This window comes from Chelonoidis abingdonii, chromosome 8 (assembly GCF_003597395.2).
Source record: "Chelonoidis abingdonii isolate Lonesome George chromosome 8, CheloAbing_2.0, whole genome shotgun sequence".
In the NCBI taxonomy this organism is placed as follows: domain Eukaryota; kingdom Metazoa; phylum Chordata; order Testudines; family Testudinidae; genus Chelonoidis; species Chelonoidis abingdonii.
The window spans coordinates 105,906,692-105,928,764 of record NC_133776.1 but is presented as its reverse complement, the minus strand read 5'-3'; the positions used below and the strand labels follow the sequence as shown (position 1 = coordinate 105,928,764).

The 22,073-nt window shown below is 51.1% G+C and overlaps 1 protein-coding gene across 6 annotated transcripts in view; it reads right to left on the bottom strand.

Annotated features, from left to right (window-relative positions):
• NLGN3 (neuroligin 3) overlaps positions 1-22,073 on the bottom strand; it is a 102,066-nt gene that overhangs the window by 21,422 nt on the left and 58,571 nt on the right. For 4 of the 6 annotated variants that reach the window (XM_032794874.2, XM_075068931.1, XM_075068930.1 and 1 more), the window contains 2 exons: positions 10,577-10,636; positions 2,415-2,564 (listed from right to left, as the gene is read on the bottom strand). In XM_032794874.2, coding sequence (XP_032650765.1) covers positions 2,415-2,564; positions 10,577-10,636 — 210 coding nt within the window. The remainder of the gene's footprint in view (positions 1-2,414; positions 2,565-10,576; positions 10,637-22,073) is intronic. The other 2 variants (XM_075068932.1, XM_075068933.1) reach the window with 1 other exon arrangement.

The following is a 22,073-nucleotide window of genomic DNA, read 5'->3' as shown; positions in this document are numbered from 1 at the left end:
TCCCCACCGAGAGACCCTAGGAACCGGCTCTGAATCTCTTGGGGCCTCCATCCTGCTGTGAAATGGGGACAAGGAGCCTCCCTTTTGCAGCTGGACTCTCCCACTGCTCCTTCCCACTCCTCTCCTGGGCACAGTGTAGCAGCCCAGCCCAGCCCAGCCCACACCCCTTGGGTGGCCAGCAGGGCTCAGAGCAGAGGAATGGGCCTACATGGGCTACTGGCTGAGCCAGCTGCTTTCTGAAAGCCTTGGGCACTATCAGTAGAGTGACTCAGGCCTTGAGCCCTATTCCAGCACAGGCTGCAAGGAGCCGTCCTGCCGGGCTGACAAACACAGGAGTCCCCCAGCCACCTCCCCATTGCCTGGCAGGACAGCATCTCTCTCTGCCTGCAGACACCCTCCAATATACAAGCCAGAGTCCCTGTGGCTCTCACTGCTCCAGCAGAGGTTGGGGGGGCTCAGGCTCCCTACACCCCTGGGGAGCTGTCAGCTTCTGTCCTCAGCGATTTCTTCAGGCCAAACCATTGGCTTGGGGTATTAGCTAAAGAAATGACCAGGCCCCCCACAGTCCCTGACTCCAGCACCAGCCCAGAGAGGCACCTCTGCTCAAGTGCTCCAAGCATAGCACAGTATGTTCGCTGCTCATGGCAGGGCTCACCAGCCCAGGGCCCAGCCTTTACCAGGCTTGCGGCAGCTGGCACAACCAACGTTCCTCCATTCTGCAGAGCACCCAGGCCAAGCATCCTGCCACCAGCCTTCTCACGCCTCCCAGAGCCCAGGGTGCTCGGCCAGTACTGCTTGGGGAGCAGCTGGGGGAGGGGAGTGGAAAGCCTCTGTTCACAGGCAAGTTGGGCTGTGGCAGAGGGTCTGTTTGGGGCACCAGGAACAAACACGGGGGCTCTGGATGAACCTGGCCACAGGAAAGGATCTCCAACAAGGCAGCTCCTCTGCCCACCTCAGTAATGCTCCAGCTCAGGCTCTAGGAGCTGGGGCAGGGCAGGGGAGAAGCTGCTGCGGGCTGGGAAGAGGTGCCTGATGCCTGAAGTCCATGTGTCCCTAGCCCCAGTGGATGTCAGTGTGAGCTCTGGGAATCACGCCCCAGGAATCTCAGGTCAGCACACTTGGCCTAACTGATTTGGTCCAACATCTGCCTGAGCCCATCATCCCTCCACAGGACAATCTCCCGAGGGAAAGGTGGAAGAATATACACACTGCAGCGACCAAGCCCACAGGCCACCCTGGGGGACAGGGGCTAGACATGGCCTTGTCCATCTGCAGCGACTCAGCTCTGCATGGCTTCAGTGCCGGCAGGCCCACTGGCCATTGCCAGGAGCAGAGCTGTGCCCTGCAAGTGCTGACACAGCCTGGCTTGAGAATCTGCTGTGGTGCTCCAGCAGGGTAAGCCATCTGCCCTTCGAGAAAGCTCCCACTGATCTGTTTCCAGAGGCAGAATGGATGGGACATGTCCCAAGGGGCAGCTCATTAGCGCTGGCTGGGCAGCTGCTGCTCCCAGCCTCCAGGGAGGAGGAGCTGGATAAACACATGTATTAATTATTTAACCAGGGATCAATATTTGCTTTCAGCTGAGCCAGGCTGTGTAAATGAAACTAAACTCTCCAGCCCAGGGAGCCTCAGCACTGCCCTAGGGCCCAGCCACAGGCAGGTACAGAGCTGGCAGAGAGGTTGGGGACGGGCAGCAGGAAGCACGAAGGGCCAGCCGGCGGCCCCAAGCCCACTCCCACCTGTCTCAGGTGACACTGGCAGGACTGAACAATCTCGATGACATCCTCATCCCCCCTGCCCCAACCCTTCTGGCCATAACTTGACCCCCCCGGGTCCCTTCCCTGAGCCACGGAGAGACATGAGGGCAGGGCTACACGGGCCTGGGCTGAGGTTCTCCCTCACCCCTGTGAGCAGAATAGGATCTGCAGCTAGAGGAACTGCAAGGGAAGGGCAGAGCACAGCCTTCAGCAGGGATACCAAACTGGCCTCCTCGTGGAGCTCCTAACCCCACAGGGCACAGCAGGACCTCCTTCCAGCCCCTCAGCTCTTCTCCGAGCAGGCCACTTCCCGTCCTAGGCCGGCTTGAGCAGAGTCCCCCTGGAGCTCTGCCTCCCCCCCTCCACGCCCCTGCTCCCCCATCCTCGGGGCTCTACCCTCACCCTTGGAGATCTGCCTCCCACGCCCCTGCCCGCCCGCCCTCGGGGCTCTACCCCCCCAACCCCTGTCCTTGGGGCTCTTCCCGCCACAGCCCTTCTACCCTGACCTTGGGGCTCTGCCCCACATACCCCTACTCCCCACATCTAACAAGAGGTGAGTTCCTCAGGGCTCCTTGCCGCCCACCCAACAACAGCTGAGGCCCTCGGGGTCTCCCCTTTCCCCCCATCCCCAGGAGTTAGGCCCTGCTGCGCCGATACCTAGCACACCCACGCGGTAGTTGAGGGTGATGACGATGACGTTGCCGTAGCTGGCCAGGATGCTGCCATCAATCATGTTCCCTGTGCCCTCCATGTAGGAGCCACCATGGATATAAACCATCACGGGCTTGGCCCCACTGTCACGAATGTCTGAAAGAAGAGAAGGTTAAACACAGGACCCTGCCAGCAGGGGTGGGACTGCAGGGGAGAGAAACAACACCAGCTGCCAGGACCTGCAGAAGGGTAGCGCTGCAGCCATGCCCAGGCCAGCTAGGGCCTGGGCATCTCACCCGGACAAACAGCCTGGCCTGTGGCAGGCTGGGCTTCATCACCTGCCCCCCAGGATTCCCATAGACCTTGTGGGCTCAACCCCAGCGGTGCCACAGCCCGGCACTGCTTCTCCCACCAGGCCAGCTGCCCCAGGTGGGTCAGGGCTCTGCAGGCCAGAGGCCATGAGTGGGCATTGAAAGGGATTCCTGGGCTACCAGCCCAGGTGGCACATTTCTCTGGAGAGGGATCTTGCTGTATGTCATTCAGCACTGGGCCCATCCTGGGGCTCCTTCCCCAGCAGCCTGACAGGGAGCGTCCTGCATGCACAGGGGCTGCGGGAGCCTGCAAACAGCCCAGCTGCAGCAGGCCGGTGGCTAGCTGAGTCCTGGAAGCTGGCATTGCTTTGGAAAGGGGAGAGATGTGCAGGACCCGGGGCAGGTGGAGGGAGAACACTGCTCGCATTTCTGACCTCGCCATGGAAAGGCAGGAATCCCTCTGTCTCTTGCCACGTCTCCCTAGCTCTACCCCCAGTGCCCAGAAAGACCATGGCAATGAGGGGCAGACAGATTGACCAGATGGGCACAGGGAATGGGGGAAGATGGAGGAGCAGGGAATGAGGGGAATACAGGGGAGTGGGGACTGGACTAGGTCCTGAGAAATGGAGTGTCAATGGAGGGGGTGCTGGACAGTGAGGGGTCATGGGGGGGCACTAGATGCTGAGGGCCTATGGGGGAGGGGAGGCATCAGGTGCCCTCTCTTCTGTGAACATCTCAACAGACAGTCCTGCTGCACCCCCTGGCCCTGCCTCTGGCATTCTGCCAAAGAAGCAGGCACTGGAGTCCCTCCACCTCTGGCTGCAGACCCCACACTCTTATGCTTGGCCTCAGCATCTCTCTCACTCCCCTCAGTGGGCGCTGCGGGTCTGGCACAGGTAGGTCAGCCCTTTGCTGACTCCTGCCCTATTTTCTGATTCTGAGGCAGTGCCTGAAGGGGCCAGTGCCAGCCATTGGCAATGCTTTTGCACTGGCTGAGCAGAGGGGACACAGCCACTGTTACAGGCATGCCTCTGCTGCAGACCACAGTAACCCGAGGCTGGGACCTGCTTCTCTATGCGACTAGCTCCTCTCGCTCTCCCTCCGGAGTGCCAGCAGCTGAGAGCCCCTGCAGATGCACAGTGATCCCAGGCCAGGCAGGCTCAATTCTGAGCAAGACAAACCTTCCAGCGCCTTCAGCAGGACAGGGGCCCCCAGGGTCAGTGAAACATGGACCCCACTGGGCTATCATCCACGCATTGGGCCTGGGGCCTTGGTTTCTCCTTTAGATGGCTGCTGTGGTGAAAGAGATGACGTTTCATACCCCAGGCTGGCAGCACACAGACAGGGCAGCATGATCCCAGGCCAGAGGGGTCTGCTAACCTCAGCTCATTAAGCTTTTGGCTCTGGGTTCTCTGTGGAACCAAGATGGCTGCTGCCCCAGGCACCAACAAGCGAGTCCTTCCCAGCACTCCTGACAGACGCAGGGGCACCTGGCACTGTGCAGGCACAGCAAGCGCACTCAGAGGCTAACCAACCTCCCTCATCTGGTCCATCCCCACCCCCATCTTCCCAGGGGAACCTGGGTGAGTCACAGCTCTTTTCCCTAGAAGGGGCCCACAGGTCAGTGTGCCTGTGAGCAGAGCATTTCCCGAGGCTACAAGCTGAGCCCACCTATTAGCCCTCTACACGTGGCCATAAGTGTCCCCTCTCTCCAGCGCCAGGGACTCCCAAACACCCTAAACTTCCTGGGTGGCTGGGGCTGAATCCCCTTTGAGCAGGGAAGTTCTCAGGCTTCCAGCCTTGACTTGGTATCTAGCTTAGATCTCTTACCAAGGAATTTACCATCACCCTTCACCACACTCCCTGCTGAATCCACCCTCACCCACTGTGCTGGGCAGGGCCAGGACATCCACCCCATCGCACATCTGGAGACTGAGGCCTGGAGTGGCCCAGGGTCATCCAGGGAGACTATGGCACAGCCAGCCTTGAACTAGGTCTCCGGAGTCCCAAGGTGCTCCTTAACCACTAGACAAAGCAGCCCTCCTCTGATGCTGTGATTTGCTTTTGTCAGCCACTCAAAGCACACAAACCTCTCAAGCCCTGACCAAAGGCTGGGAAGACAGCAGCATACAGGAAATGGCCACAGAGACTCCCAGACCGAGCTCCAGTTGTTGGAATGGCCTTTTGGTGGCTGCAGCTGGAGTCAGACACTGAGGGTGAAAGCCCAGAACTACCACCAAAGCAGCGTGTCCACAGCCTGTCAGGTTAATCAGGGGTGCTTGAATTAGGTCGAGAGGAGAGCACTCTCCCACTGGCATATAGTGGCTACACTGGAGACCTTACAGCAGTGCAGCTGTAAGATCCACAGTACAGACGTAGCTTAAGGGGACTGTCTGTGACTTCATGGTCAGACTGCTCTAATGATCCAGGGGTTCACATTTGGTACTGGCTTGGTGAAATCTAATTCGAGAACATACCACCAGTTTGGGGTGCCTGCCCTGTTTCTGACAGTCTGCCCTGAGGTAGGCACTTGTGGCCATGAGCCACTCCAGACAGCGTGACAAGCAGGATTTCCAGAACAGCACCCTGTCTGGATCTGAAGAGATCAAGAGATGGAGAATCCCCATTCCCCCTGGGAGTTTGTTTCAGTAGTTAATCACCCTCACTGTTACAAATCTCCAGGCTGGATTAACTCTCCTGTGGACCTGGGGCTATGAGATTTTGCGGGGCCCTTCTGTACAAGTCTTTTCCTGGGAGGGAGGTTGGTGCAGGAGGGAGCTGGGGCAGAGGATTGGGGTGCAGGAAAGGCTGTGGGGTCTATGAGGGGGATTCTGATATGTGGTGAGGGATTGGGGTGGAGGAGGGGGTGCGAGGTGCAACCTCCAGCCAGGAGGCGCTTACCACAGGCTGCTCCTGGCTGGCAGCGCTATAGGGCTCAGGCAGGCTGCCTGCCTGTCATAGCTCCACCTGGCTCCTGGAAGCAGTTGGCTCCTAGCACGTCTCTGCAGGCCTGGGAGGAGTGGGACAGCGTGTCTCCGTGCGCTGCCTGCACCCGCAAGTGCTGCCCCCACCCGCAAGCGCTGCCCCCATAACTCTCATTGGACGGTTTCCAGCCAATGGGAGCTGTGAGGACAGTGTTGGGTGCAGGGGCAGTGTGCAGAGCCGGCTCCCCCCTTGCAGGGGCCGCAGAAACGCCTTAGCAGCCAGCTGCTTCTGGGAGTGGCATGGGGCCATGGCATGCAGGCAGCCTGCCTGAGCGTCTCACTGCGCCGCGAGACTTTTAGTGGCCCAGAGTTGGAGATGGCTGCCTATGATTTATTTTGGTGTGGGGGGGGCCTTGAACTGGGGCCCTGGGCTGCAGCCCCTGAAGCCCCTGCCTTAATCCGGCCCTGCAAATCTCTGCCTAATTTCTAATTTGAATTTATCTAGCTTCAGGTTCCAGGCATTGGGAAGGAGTAGATTCTATGTCAGTAAATGCTCATAAGTATCGATTTCACCATGCACACAGAAACCAACAAAAAGATATTTCCATTGATAATTAACAACAATTACTGAGAGGCAAAGTAAGAAAAATGCTGCTTCAGAAATTACTAATTTGATTGAAGAGTATTTACTTTGCATAATTTGACGCGATGTTGACAGTAGGTGGTTTTAAAAATTATAAACGTTTAACTTTTGAAATCTGTGTTTACTGTCATTTAATTATTGTCTGATACCCCCCATAATTTTCTATGACTATGAACATTTAAATTGAGAAAAATATTAAAAAATGCTTAAAACTCAAAATTTTGTGTACTGTGAAAATGTTAAAATCAATAAAAATCTAACAAATGCTTAGAAATAAACATTGATATTCACCATTAAAAATGATCAAAAACTTTAATTAGGCTTGGTAGAATTTGATTTTACGAGCCCTTTAGAACCATTTCTTCCTGAGAAGGAATGTATATGCCATAATCAGATCACCTCTCAATCTCCCTTTTGATGGCTAAACAGATGCAGCTCTTTAGTTCTCTCACTGTCAGGCATTTTCTCCAGATCTCGAATAATTTTTGTAGCTCTTTTCTACGGTTTCTCCAATTCTGGACTACTACAGGGCCAGAACAGCCCCATGTGTGCAACTTAGAGCAACGCTGGGGCTGCTCTAAGTTACTACAGCCTGCTCAGTTACTGCCTGTCACTTATGGCCACGGTAACATGGGCTACACCTCCCAGCCCAGCCCACTCCTCAGGCTGATTCTTGCCAAATCAGCAGGGGCACCAAGGGAATTCTCCCTTGGCTTTTACAAGCAGCTTACAGTCCCTATTCACAGCCAGAACCCACTCCTGCTGTGTCACCAGGTGGCGGCAAACCCCGCGACTGCACCTGGCGTGGAGAATTCCTTGAGGTGTCCACAGGGAGGAGTTGCTACACAGAGCATCTGGACATTGTCCTGTGGGCAGGCTGCGCAAGCTGGAAAGGCTACGCATTCTGGACCCTTTCTCATTTAAATCCCTCAGTCTTGGTTCCTCTCTGGACCTTTCGCATCTCAGTCCTGGTGGAGCTCATGACTCCAGCGTTTTTTCAGTCCTGCACATGGGACTGCCATCACCAAGCCACTCACCCCCTGGTGCCTCAGTGGAGCTAATCTGGTGCTGCATGGGAGACACTGTGACACAAGGGGGAAGCTGATTTCTGGCCCCTCAAACATTTACCTCCCCCCCAATCTAAGCACCCGTGTGTACATACATAGACACCCCTGCCCCCAAATGCCACAGCTGCAGTGAGGAAGCTGAGGGCCGTGCATCGCCAGGGAATGTGCAATCCCCAACATTGTCAATGTGTCCACCAAGGATATGGCTAATGAGGTGAATTTATCACAGTGACGTGCACTGAAGACACACACAGTACAAAGGGTTCTGGGACAGGGGCAAACGGCTGCAGATGGAAAGAGAGGCTGGTTTTGCCAGGTTAAATTCAATCTGCCAGGAAAGGACTCTCACAATTCACCAGCTTCCACTGACATCAGTTTCCAGCTCTCCCCTCAGCAAACTTTCCCAAACTTTCCCCTCCTGCCAACATGACAGGCCATTTGACTTTTATACTGAGCACCAGCCAGCTCTGCAGCTTCCTTAGGCCTGGGCTACATTGAAAGTTGCTCCAGATTAAAACCCCACCTTCAGTTAAAGTGATAGAAGGCCACACCTGGATGCTGGGAATTCAGTTTAAACCTGGCTTGTATCCAATTAATTTCACTAGATTCCCTATTGATACAAGCCAGGCTTAAACTGATACTGGACCAGTGTGACTCAATCAGCTTAAAAGCCCATGTGTAAGGGTAGGGCCTTGGACTCTGGACACAGCAAGGTCCTTGCTGATTTGCACATTTTAGGGCCTGTCGTTTACACCCAACTTGCTCCACCCATTTTTGTTTTCACTGCCAGCAATCGGGGCTCTTTGTTATTAAGATGGAGACACCCCTTTGCACTAGCTCTCCAGGCAGGAAAGGATGACAACCCCTTCTCTCTGCACCTTCCAGGCACTGAGGCGCCCAGTCAGGTCGTTTCCCCCTCCAGCTCCACACCTTGGTGATCTCCCACCTAGCCTGCTGTGCTGGTCTCCAGCCCCACTCTGACCTTGCAATCCTTGAGCCTGTCCAGACATTCCTCCCACCACAAGCTCCAGCTGCTCTTCCTCTGAGGCTCTGAACAGCTCTGCCCCAACAGTCATCGCCTCCTGCTGCCAGATGAACTGAGAAAGGGCCTCTTAGGCTGAGCATCTGGAAACCACTGCCTTAGCACCTCCCTGGGAAGAGCCCCGCACTTCTTGCCTGGGGGACAGCACTGGCTGGGAATCGTCCCCTGCGGAGCAGGCTGGGACCCCCTTGGCCAGCACATTGAACATGAATGTAGTGCAGGGGACCCTGCACTGGCTGAGAGGAGAACGATGCGACAAGATCTAACTGGGCTTCTCCGCCTCTAGACTCTGAGCCTCTCTGATTCCTTAGCCCGGACTTGCTCCATTTGAGACATCAGAGGCTCATGTTCCAGGGACTTGATACCAGGGCACTGGCACAGTAAAAGGCATCTGGTGCATACCCATCCCCCTGGCCTCCTGGCAAATCATCATGCACTGCCTCAGCAGCAGCAACACATCCCTGACCCTGACTGAACAGCTGCTGCCCATGGCTCCACCTCCAGCCAGGATCTCAACTCGGGGAATTCTTGCCTATTCCTTTGTGGTGGATCTAATGTTTAGCCACCCACATGCCAAGGGCACTAACTCACAGTTAATCAAGCTGCCACCGCAAGGACCACCACCTGCCACAGGGCAGCACTTCTTCCAGTGCCCCCTGGCGATTCAAATCAGAGCTGCACAGAAGGGACTGCTCCCTCCCATACTGTCCAGGCCCCAGTTCTGCATTGGACATGGTAGGCAAAATCAGACACTCCTGCCACTCTGCTGAGAAAAGCCACCAGCCAAGGCTGATCTGTCCCTGGCCACACAGAGCTCAGCAACCCGAGAGGGGTGCCCAAGCCACTGAAGTAATGCTTGCCTTCTCTCCCCTTCCCGCAGTCAGGCCCTTGTGAGACCAGCTGCCAAATTCCCCAGCTCATTGTGACAGTGTGCAGACAGTGTCCCCGTTTGCTCCCGCCAGGCAGCCCCATCCAAACCTGGCGTGTTCACTCGCTCACCCACAGGCTCTGCCATACCCTCAGCAAACAGTACAGCATGCCTGGCCTCTCACTCATGCCTGGGCAGTACCAGAGCTGCTGCCCTCCTCAAATCCACTCACATGGGGCTTGGGTCAAGAGCTGGCAAATCACTGACTCACAAGCAGTGGGTTGTGGAATGCATGGTCGCCCTTAACAGCAACTGTGCAGCAAGCACAGCCAGGTATTTAAAGCAGAAGATCAAACAGCCAAATGGGGGACTTCTGTCCCCCTCAAATCTAACCCGCTGAGTTAGCCTGGGAGATGCTAACCAGACACTGTGGCACAGCCTGAACAGAATGCTCAGGGCTACTCTCTACAGGTCCTGCTGCCCTTCACTGGACAGGTGAGGGGTATCCCTGCTCCTCAATGAAGATGCTAATCCTAGAGAGAAAGCAGAGGCCAGTGCTCTCTTCCGCAGGTCTCCAGAGCTCCTGACAGCTCTGTGCTCAGCCTATTGCCTTCATTCGTATTTCCAGTTTCCTCTGCACCTGTAGTGGGGAGCGGCAGTAGCAGAGAGCGCGCAAGCGGATGCATAGGAGAGAGACAGAGAGAGAGAGAGCTGGACTAGACTCTAGCTAGCAGATCCAGACACGGGTTAAAGCAGGCCTGGACTGCATTCTGCCACGTGCATGCTCCCTGCGAGCCAGTGGGGCCTCAGAGGGAGTCGCATAGAAGACAAGGGGATGAGGACAGGTGCTGCCTGCTCTGACACTGTGCACCATGGGGAGAAGGGAGGTTGGGATGGCAGCATTGGGGGGTGGAGCCAGAAAGGAAAGTCTCTTAGTTGACACAATAAGTCTGAGGTCCAGCGAGAACTGAGGCTGGAGGTGAAATGTGACTGGGCTTGGGGTGAAATCCACCCAGGCACCCTTTGGCTCCTCTCTTGTTCACGTTGCTGTGCTTCCTTAGAGTCTTTTGCTCATACAGAGGCAGGTTGGGCAGCCAGCAAACTCCTTCTAAAGCAAACCCCCCTGAGTTTCCCCCAAAGGAAAGGTCTGAGCACCCCCTGCACAGCTGGTCACCCCACCTGCCCGCCCCGTGCAACTGCTCAGGAAACAAAGACACAGACAGACAGGGCTCCCTGGAAATGGCAGAGAATGGAAAGCAAACGGATTTGCTTTGCGAGTCATGCAGCAGCCGCAGCCTCGAGCACAGAAATACCTTCGTCTTCATCCCCGTCATTATCCGCTAAGTCCTCGCCCTGTTTCTTAGCGATGGTTCCTAGGGACCAAACACGAGGAGACAGAACAAAAAAGAAAAACGAAAAAACAAAAACAAAAGAGAATTCAAAAATAGCATGATAGCAGAGAAGGGGGCCAGGCCCGCAGCACTGCCCAGCTACTCACACTGCATCTCTCCATGGGCTTGGCCAGGGCTGCTGGCCAAGCACAGCCACAGTTCAGAGCAGACAGGGACTGCCTCTGCAGGCTGCCTGGGCCCCTCTTCCACTGGAGTCTGCCCTGGGAACATGTGCTCCTTGTCTGGGGGCCAGGAGAGGGAAAGAACAGGCCTCTTTAAGCAGGATAGCAGATAAGCTTGTGTGCGCTCCTGCCTGCCCCTCCCCTGCTACATCCTCAGCCTCCCCTGTGGCCCACACTTTGCAACTGATTCTTGGACTGATTCGGGTAAGTTCCATGCCCTGCCCATTGGCAGAAAGCCACATGAGGAGAGATTAAAGAGACCAGGACTTTTCAGCTTGGAAGAGAGGAGACTAGGGGGGATATGATAGAGGTATATAAAATCATGAGTAGTGTGGAGAAAGTGAATAAGGAAAAGTTATTTACTGGTTCCCATAATATAAGAACTAGGGGCCACCAAATGAAATTAATGGGCAGCAGGTTTAAAACAAATAAAAGGAAGTTCTTCTTTACGCAGCGCACAGTCATCCTGTGGAACTCCTTACCTGAGGAGGTTGCGAAGGCTAGGACTATAACAGCGTTTAAAAGAGAACTGGATAAATTCATGGAGGTTAAGTCCATTAATGGCTATTAGCCAGGATGGGTAAGGAATGGTGTCCCTAGCCTCTGTTTGTCAGAGGGTGGAGATGGATGGCAGGAGAGAGATCACTTGATCATTGCCTGTTAGGTCCACTCCCTCTGGGGCACCTGGCATTGGTCACTGTCGGTAGGCAGGATACTGGGCTGGATGGACCTTTGGTCTGACCCAGTATGCCCATTCTTATGTTCACTAACACTAACTCATCATCCTGGTTCCACTTAACCAGTTCAAGTTAGTTTGTAGCTCAGGCCTGACTCTCAAACACCTCTGCCTCCCCTTCCTCTCCCCATCAACCCCCCGCCATCCCAGGAATGTGTGTGCTGCTCGGTGGAAGGGGCCACTCTCCTGCTGGCACTGGGTGGCACCCCCTTACTTTCACTGTACTGCAGGCAGGGTTTGAAGCTGAAGCTCTGTGTTTCCACTTCAAACCAATTACAGGCACAGTCAGCCACAAATGCCCAAAGCTGCCAAGAAGTCTGTGTGCCATCAGACCCCAGAGCCACTGAGATCCCAAGACAGAGTGTGCCTTGAGCCTGGCTTCTCTGGACTGTAATAATGCAAATGGGCATAGATCTGAAACTTGCTAGGGCTGAGTAACTGGCTGAGGGATGTAAACAGAGGGCAGTGGATGGCATGGGAGGGAACAGCTGCCAGGATTACAGTTAGACTGGCCTGATCTAGCATGTTAGTGATCACAGACACAGTGGTGAGCAACATGTGGGTGAAATTCCCACGTGACATTAAATTGGGAGAAGGCCAGAACCTCCAGGAGACCAGAGGCATGATCCAAGGGGCCAGAGAGGCTGGAAAACCTGAGCAGAAAACAACAGAATGGGATTCCGCTGAGAAAAATGCAGTTAGTGGGTCTGGGAGAAAATAACCTAAAACTCAAACACCCAGTGGGAAGGGCAAACTCTGGAGACAGCAGAAAGTAATGATGGGGTAGGGAATTAGAGTGCTAAGGCAACAAACAGCAAGGTAGTTCTGTGCTGCAAATGCAAAGCATGGCCCAGCCTATGAAGTGTGAGCCCCTCTCTATCCTACTCTGGGGAGATACCCCCCAGGATCCTGTGCTCACCTTCCAAGCCCAGAGGCCTTCCTTCCACAAGCACAGAAGCAACAGCCCTTCTGTGCATAGTTTTGGTGAGGTCACATAATTTACCAGATGCCCCAAAAGCCACAATTTCACAATCGAGGAAGAAGGTACAATCGAGGAAGAAGGTCATAGTGGTTTAAAAACCTAACTTGGTTTAGAGGAAGAAGATGGCAGCTATAAATATACATATAACATAAGGAAGAAAGAGGAAGTCAATAGTAATTAATATAAATCAGAAGCTAGGTACTCTAGAAAACTGATAAGGGAAGCCAAGGGACACAGGGAGAAACTTATGGCCAACAGACTTAAGGACAATAAGAAGGAATCTAAGTATATTAGGAACAAAAAGAATCCTGACAATGGCATTGGTCCACTACTAGATGGAAATGATATAATTACCAATAATAATGAAGAACAGGCAGAAGTATTCAATAAATAATTCAAGAATAATTAAATTAATAGAGGAATATGGTAAAGGGAATGTAATGTAACATGGGTTTACCAAAAATAAATCACGCCACACTAATCTCATTTCCTCCTCTGAAAAAAACCATTTTTTAGATAAGGGAAGTGAAGAAAATCTAATATACCTGGACTTCTGTAAAGCATTTAACATGGTACCACATGGGAAATAATTAGTGCAGTTAGGGAAGATGGGGATCAGTACAAGCATTGTAAGGTGGATAAGGAATTGGCTAAAGGGGAGAAGACAATGGGTTGTGCTGAAAACAATTATCGGCCTGGAAGGACATTATTAGTGGAGTCCCTCCAGGATACATCTTGGGACCAATCTTATTCAATATTTTTATTAACGACCTTGGCAAAAAAAAGTATGAATCCGCTAATGAAATTTGCTGATGATACGAAGTTGGGAGGCATCATCAATACAGAGGAAGATCAGAATAATATACAGTAAAAGCTGGATGACCTTGAAGACTGGAGTGACAGAAATAGGATGAAATTAAATAGTACAAAATCCAAGGTCATACAATTAGGGTCTAATAGGAATTTATGCTACAAGCTGGGGGCTCATCCATTGGAAGTGACAGAGGAGAGGGATCTAGTGTGAGGATTGATCACAGATGACTATGAGCCATCAATGAGCTGCATTCAAGAGTTTCAAAGAGCTGGCTGAGGAGGTTGCTGGACTGTTAACGTTGATTTTCAATAAATCTTGAAACACAGAGAAAGTCCCAGAAGACCCGCAGAAAGCTACCGTTGTGCCAATAATTAAAAAGGGTAAACGGGATGATCCGGGTATTTACAGGTCTGTCAGCCTGACATCGATCCTAGGCAAGATAATGGAGTGGCTGATGCAGGGCTTGATTAATGAAGAATTAAATTTAAATAATGCCAATCTACACAGGTTTCTGGAAAACAGAAGCTGTCAAACTAACTTGATATGTTTTTTGATGAGACTACAAGTTTGACTGATAAAGGTAACAGTGTTAGTGTAATATGCTTAGACTTCTGCAAGGCATTTGACTTAGTATCACATGACATGTTGATTAAAATATTAAAAAATATAAAATTAAAATAGCATACATGAAATGGATTAAAAGCTGGTTAACTAATAGGTGTCAATGTAATTATAAAAGATGGTAACTTACCTTTATTGTAACTGTTGTTGTTCTAGATGTGGATGCAGACATGTATTTCATTCAGGTGAGAACATAACCAACACACCAAAGTTAGAGAATTTTTCCTAGCAGCACTCGTGCCCCATCCACCTCTGTTCCTTCACACCAAAATCCCAGGTTGGAGACTTCAATGCAGAGGGGTGGAGGTGGGTCACACCCACATCTCAAAGGACAACAGTTAAAATCTAAGCAGGTAACCATCTTTTCAAGTTTGTACAGGAAAACACCGATAAACTTGTGAATATCCCCCACTCATCACAGGGATCCACCCCAGGTTTGGTTCCAGTCACTATCTTCACAAATGATTTGGACAATGACACAGAGAGTATACTTAGACTCTGATCCCACAAGCAGCTCCAGCAGGAGAGTGGCTCAGAGTCTATTTAAATAGTGAGAGCTGAACTGCCTTCTCAAAGTTTGCATCCCTTCTCAGTGCCATGAGGATAGCATAATGCCTAGTGAAGGTATCCATGGAGTACCATATTCCAGCCCTGCAGATATCCACTACGGAGACATCACTAAGGAATGCATCCCGTGTTGCTTGAGCTCTTGTTGAATGAGCTCACACTGACTGCAGAGGTATCAACCAAGTCACTCTAGAAGGTGTGGTAATGCAGGCAGTTATCCACCTGGGAATGGTCTGAGCAGTGACTGGTTGTCCCGTCAACCACTCAGTGACAGACACAGAGTCAAGGTGATAAACGAAACGGCACAGTCCTTTCTAACTAAGTTGCTGAGCATTAGCTGACATCTGCTCCTCTGCACTTGAATGTGCTTTGGGAAAAAATATAGGTACATAAATAACCTGATTGGACAAAAATGTTGGGTGTGGTTCTAAAGCCTCCTTGAAGACTTGAGTGTACAATCTGCCATTAAGGCCTACAGTTCACTAACTCTTCTTGGCGGTGTTATAGCCAAAAGGAAGGCTGTCTTTTGAGAGAGGAGAGCCCATGAATATGTTGCTATTGGCTTGAATGGCAGCCCCATCAGTGCCCCATGACCATATTAAGGTCGCACGATGGTGCTGCTACCTTCACTAGTGGAAAATGACAGATAATCCCTTTGAATTTTGGGTTTGAGAATACTGATTTTCCACAAATGGGAAGATGGAAAGCTGAGATCGCCACCAAGTAAACCCTCAGGGAGCTCAGAGCGAGGCCTGAAGATTTCAAATAATACAAAATGTCCTGAATCCATACTAAGCGGTGTACTTCGCATTTGTCCTTATTGAATTTCATCCTATTTATTTCAGACCATTTCTCCAGTTTGTCCAGATCATTTTGAATTCTAATCCTGTCCTTCAAAGCACTTGCAACCCCCAGCCCCAGCTTGGTATTAGCTGCAAACTTTATAAGTGTACTCTGTGCCATTATCCAAATCATTTATGAACAGAACTGGACCCACGACAGGTCCCTGGCTGAAGGATACCCACCAAGCCCCTGAGCAGGTCCTGATATGAACTGAAGTCTTCTAGTTCCAGAGAGGATGATTAGGGTATTGCTGCACCATCTGGTGATAAAGAGGAAGATGTAGTTGGGGCCAACGGAATCCCTTAAGGAATGACAGCTAACTGTCATAAAAGTTCAGGATGTCTCTTCACAGAGAAAGCCCGCTAGTAATTCCGGCAGGGAGTGCACTGAAGACATAGATGGTCTCCCGCTAGGGTGAGCAGGTAACTGTGATTTTGCCGAATGAGGGAGTTCCCAGGGATTCTGTGGAGGTCACTGTGAAGGACAGTGCATCTGCACCCAGAAAGAACTAGGCCAGTGTCCCGTGTCTCTATTGCTGGAATGGTACCAATCCCAGCACCAACTATGATTCTCGCTGTGTCTCGACAACTTTCAAAAGCAAAGTGGGGAAGGGCAGAGAGATGCCTTTGAGCTCAGATATGAGGATCCCTCTAAATAGCTGTTGGTGGCAGTGGGGCCACCAAACATCCAGCATTATCCTTGGCTCAACCTGATGGTGCCATCGGCACTGAGTGAACAGTCAATAGTACCTTGGATACTGGTACCAGCCTCGATCTCGTACTCTGTTCCAATGCCTCTTTCGGGACTCATAATGAAGCTGGTCCCAGGCCAGCGATGCAGGCTGTGTCGCAGTGAGCATCAGTAGTGAAGAGTCTCTGCGTGTGCCCACAGTGCCAACCAGGAAGTTGACAGCCCTCCTGATCGAGGGTAAATCACGGTGCAGATGATGGTGTTGGCAACGACAGTAAGTTTGCTACCAAACCAGGAGGAGCTCAGGATGCTGAGAATGATGCCAGTGTAGTCGGCTGGTCCTGAATGAGCGGAGAGTCAGGGATAGACAGGTACAGCAAATCTGCTGTCGGGCTACAGACTGACAGTGCCACTGTCTCTGCCAAGGGTACTGGACTCAATGGGCACCCCTGAGGCGGTACGGGAGTCAATGGTATGGGTTCTCCCTGCTCAGGTACTGGAAAGTGGGTTGAAGGTCCTGCTCTAACCTGAGCACTGGGAGACTCCGGTGCTGGTCCATACTTTTCTTAGGCAGAGAAGATGGCTTTCCCCGACCTCTGGAATGGCCCTGCTCTGTTTTATGGGTTCTTTTTCTCAGGGACGCAGTCTCTGATCCTTTGGGGCAAGTAATCCCAGTTTGGTTGAGAAGTCCCATAACGTACCAGCTCCAGTGCTCTTTGAGGGGCTGGATTCTCCACAGCAGTCCTCAGGGCTAAGGAAGGCCTCAAGGCTTGAGATGGTGCTGCTTCAATCGTAAGTCTCTAATCGTTCGCTTCCTCTTTTTAAAGGACTTGACAAATAGAGCACCTTTCCTTAACGTGTCCTTCCCCATGACATCTAGTGTGGGGATAGCCATCCCAGACGAAGGGCAAAGTTTAAACCCCAGGGAGAAACTAGCCAATATACTATAGCTATCTAACTGTGGCTACTAACTATATTATGCCTATATACAGGAAAACCACAAAAAGCTGTGAAGACAAGTGTGGGGAAAAATTACACTAAGAGCTCCGGCACGGGCAGTGAGATAGAACTGAGGGGGCTCAGGGCAGCACTGCCCTTATATAGATAAGGGAGGGGCATGAGCATACCCCATGGGTGCTGCTGGGCAAATTCCTCTGACTTTGGTGCACAGGGCGTACACACAACTGAATGGAATACAAGTTTGTAACCACCCAAAGAAGAAGCAGGGAATCATCATCAAGCAGGTGCACTATCAGTGGATCCTGCAGATATCAGTTCTTGGCCCTACACTAATTAACATTTTTATCAATGACCTGAAAGAGAACGTAAAGTCATCACTGAAAGTTTGCAGCTGACACAAAGACTGGGGAATGATAAATAATGAAGAGGATAGATCACTGATAAAAGTGATCTAGATTGCTTGGTATACTAGATGCAAACAAATAATATTCATTTTAATATGGCTATATGTAAATGTATACATCTCAGAGCAAAGAATGTAGATTGTATTTACTGGATGGAGGACTCTATTCTGGGAAGCAGTGATTCCGAAAGATTTGAGAGTCATGGTGGATAACCAACCATGATAACGAGCTCCTAGTGAGCCACTTTGGCCAAAAGGGCTAATGGGAACCTCGCATGCATAACCAGGGAAATCTCAAGTTGAAGAGAGGTTGTTTTACCTCTGTAATTTGGCACGGGTGGGACTGCTGCTGGAATATTCTGTCCAGTTTTGGTGCCCACAATCCTAGAAAGATGTTGATAAATTAGAGCGGGATCACAGAAGAGCCCTGAGAATGACTGAAGGATTAAAACATCCCTTATAGCAATAGATTCAACCAGCTCAGTCTATTTAGCTTAACAAAGAGAAGGTTATGGGGTGACTTGATTACAGTCTACAAATACCTACACGGGGAACAAATATTTGATAATGGGCTCGTCAGTCTAGAAAGGAAAGGTCTAACACACAATCTAATGGCTGGAAATTGAAGCTAGACAAATTCAGATTAGAAATAAGGTGTAAATTTCCATCAATGAAGGTAATTAACCACTGGAACAATTTAGTGGCCATGGAGGATTCTCCATCACTGGGAATATAAAAATCAAGACTGGATATTTTCTAAAAGACATCTTGCAAGAATTATTATTGTGGGGCAGGTCTCTGGCCTGTGTCATTCAGGAGGTCAGACTAGATGATCACAATGGTGCCTTGTGGCCTTGAAATCTATCAGTCTATGAACACTTTGTTACTTCTGAGTGCCCCATCACCAGAAACTTGAGACAAATTCAGGTTCTTCTCTGAATTCCCACAGAAACAATGAAGGACCCACAGCGAGCAGCATGACTACTGGTTACAGGAATCAGTTACAGAGGACTTGGGTGGATACAAAAAGGAGCTACAAGTGTGAAGGGTGCAGGGACTGAGCAGGGCCCCCAGTGGTTACACCTAAGAGCAACAAGATTAAGTTCAGCCAAAATTTGGGCTGAGTATCAGGAAACATCCTGCAATAGTGAGGCATTCGATTGTGGAAACAGCTTCACAGGGGTGGGGCGGCCAGAACCTGACAAAGTAGCAATCCTGCCCTGTCTACCAGAATTGGGGTAACACCCAATAGGTTTTGGCTAGTTACCAGTTTATTTGCATCTAAATACACCAACCCACTTCAGATCCCAAATCCTTAAACCTGACCACAGAAGCCCTAACAGGTCCAATCGAGCCAGTCCTCAGGGCCAGGCCAGAGCTGCTACCAGCTTGTTTATTTACATCCCTAGACATGCAACTGACAACATTAAAGGATACTTGGTTCCTCCTTTCCTCAGCTAACAGGATGTTTCCTCTGCAGGAAAACCTCTGAAGCTATCCGTGAAGCTGCACTGGCTTCATGTTAAGCAGTGCCAAAGGCTGTGTGGATACTCACTTTAGTGTAAGTGTATTAGAAACAGGTTTAAGCTTACCCAAAATAAGCTACTCACACCAAAATACGAATATACACATAGAGGTCGCACCAGTTTAACTAAACCAGTGCAAATTTGTTGTAGACAAGACCTAAGACACAGGGAGGATGGCAGTTTTAGGGGGTTAGCAACACCAATCACAGGAGAAGCACAGCACTCTGAGCCCAAGCCTCAGCGTGTTCAAAACCAGCTCTATTCTCCTTCAAAACAAGGCAGCCGGACAGTGGGCTCGCCCCACCTGCTGAGACCAGTTGAATGTTGTGGCAGGTGCTAGTGTCATACAGGTTCCAAATGGACTCAGTTTAGGGATGGCTAAGAAAAAGGGAAGGTGGGTAGTGGGGTAGAAAAAGAGCCAACCTGAGAGCAGTGACAGATTAACCCTTCTGCCCATCTCACCTAGCTGCATAGGGTATCACAGACCCATAGAGTTAAGGATGGAAAAGGCCTGCAAGCACTTGGACCCACTCAAGGCAGGAAACCTATCCTAGGGAACAGTCTTGCCCGGGCTCTAGCAGGGGTTTTCTGTCCTTTCCCTGTGATTTCAGGGACTACCCAGTAGCCATAGAAACCAGAGCCATGCTGCTGGAATGGGAGGAAGGGGAAGAGACACTGCAGGTCCCAGCAAGGCAATCTCCCCAGCGGGAGGCAGACAGACACACCCTGCCCTTGCTACATTACCACTGCCTGGGACACTGGCTTGGCTCTCACCAGTGCACCATTTCAATTACAAATAATTAAAAAAAAAAAATCAACTGTCATGCAAGTTGTCACAAATACAAACAATGGGCCAAGTGCCCTGAGCAGCAACAGGCCACCTGGCACCAGGATGCCATTCCACCTGTCTCAGCACCTGGGCTTCAAGGCCATCAGGGCCCCCTCCCTCCTGCACTATGGCCCCACAAAGGGCCAACCCTGGGATACTAACAGCAAATCTCCTGAAGGCCAGAAATCCCCAAGCGCTTCTTCATTTTAATTAATAGATCTGCACTAGGCAATTAAATGGAGGTGCCTGCATGCTGGTTGGCACCCCAGCAGAGAGCCATTCAAAACTGCCTGAAGTATGAAACAGCTCTGGAGTTTAGCAGCTCTATCTCCAGTGGGCTTGAGGTCTGGGCTGCTAGGAGGGGATTTGTGCAAAAAAGCCAAATGGCTGCGGTGTTAATAAAGGAGTACCAGCGAAAACCCCTCACCTCAGGGACCTCCTGGAGAAAGGCAGACAGAAAGCACCAACTGTTTAACTCCCATTGGCCGGAGCATCTTTTGTGTTAGTAAAGAGTCAAACAGATCTATGGGTCTGTAGAAATAACTAACCCCGTGGGGCTCTGGTGCCTCCCAAGGGAGAGTGAGGAGTCCGTGACCCTTGAGGGAGGTGTGTCATCCCTCCTGTGGGGGGCAGAGATTTAACTAGGCTCCACAAGGGAGCAGTAAGAAACAGACCCAATTCATATCAGATCCAGTGAGTTCCTCTACCCAGAGCTCCCCTGGCCCCTCCCTCTCTGCTGGTGCAGCTATTTAAACAGTTTGGTCAGTGGCTTTTTGGTAACACCCACTAGTTTGCAGGCCGCAGGGAAGGAGGCAAGTTGTTCTAGAACAACACAACTGCAATTCTCACAGAGTCAGGGTGGGAAGTCACCCCCACACTGCCCTAGCTGATGCACTTCTGTAACCACTCAGAGGCTTGTCTACAAACAAGGGGTGTAGCACCTTAGCTGTATTGGTGTATTAAAGCAGGACAGCCCTCCCAGGGTGGGTGCTGTAGTACACGGGACAGTCCTGTACTGGAAGGGAAATAAGCTATAGTGGTATAAGGCACCTTGATACTGGTCAGACTGTGTCCACACTAGGGGTTGCACTGGTAGAATGATATTAGAGCCCTCATCAACCCAGTTCTACCGGCACAAAGTCTGTGTGAAGGCCAGACCTTACTTGTCTCACCAGTATTGCGTCCAGTTTTGGTCCCCCCACTACAGAAGGGATGTGGAAAAATTGGAGAAAGTCCACTGGAGGGCAATGATTAGGGGGCTGGGGCCCATGACTTACGAGAAGAGGCTGAGGGAACTGGTGTTATTTAGTCTGCCGAAGACAAGATTGGGGGGGGGGGGGGTGGATTTGATAGCAGCCTTCAATTACCTGAAGAGGGGTTCCAAAGAGGATGGAGCTCAGTTGTTCTCAGTGGTGGCAGATGACAGAAGCAGCAGTGGTCTCAAGTTGCAGTGGGGGAGGTCTTGGTTGGATATTAGAAAACACTATTTCACTAGGAGGGTGGTGAAGCACTGGAATGGGTTCCCTTGGGAGGTGGTGGAATCTCCATCCTTAAGAGGTTTTTAAGGCCCAGCTTGACAAAGCCCTGGCTGGGATGATTTAGTTGGGGATTGGTCCTGCTTTGAGCCTGGGATTGGACTAAATGACCTCCTGAGGTCTCTTCCAACCCTAATATTCTATGATTCTAAACTATTCACATCCCCTCAGGGATCAAGCTGGAGTCTGGCTCCCAAGAGAAATCACAATGGGCAGAGGTGGAGACCCCTGAGGGCGTTGGGCAGGGCCTTTTGTAAGCTGATTGCTCTGGGCAGAAGCAGTGTGCGCAGCTCCCTGGTTAAGGCAGAGTAGAGCTTTGCATGTAAAGCAAAAACTGAGCCTGAATGAAGGCCAGCGTGGCCTCCACAGACGACCAGGACATACAAAGGATAGAATGAACTTGAGGAGGTAGACAGGATGCATAAAACTCCCCAGGTGGCCAGAACTCTCTGACATTGTAGGAGACCATATTCGAAAGCTGGTGTGTTAGGGAGAAGGATCATTACATGCTGCTGTTTATTAGCAGAGGCTCATGAATACCCCAAAGAACTCCTCTTTCAAAATGGCTGCTGGCTCCCGTTGCTCTCCTTGACAGCGAGAATAAGGCTAAGGCCTTTTTTCGAAATAGTCACCATTTCCCATTAGTTCCACTGAGAACGAAGCCAAAACATTCTGAGGGAAAGAGCAGAGGCCACCTTGGGTACAGCTCGACTTCCCTTCCTTTGGAAACA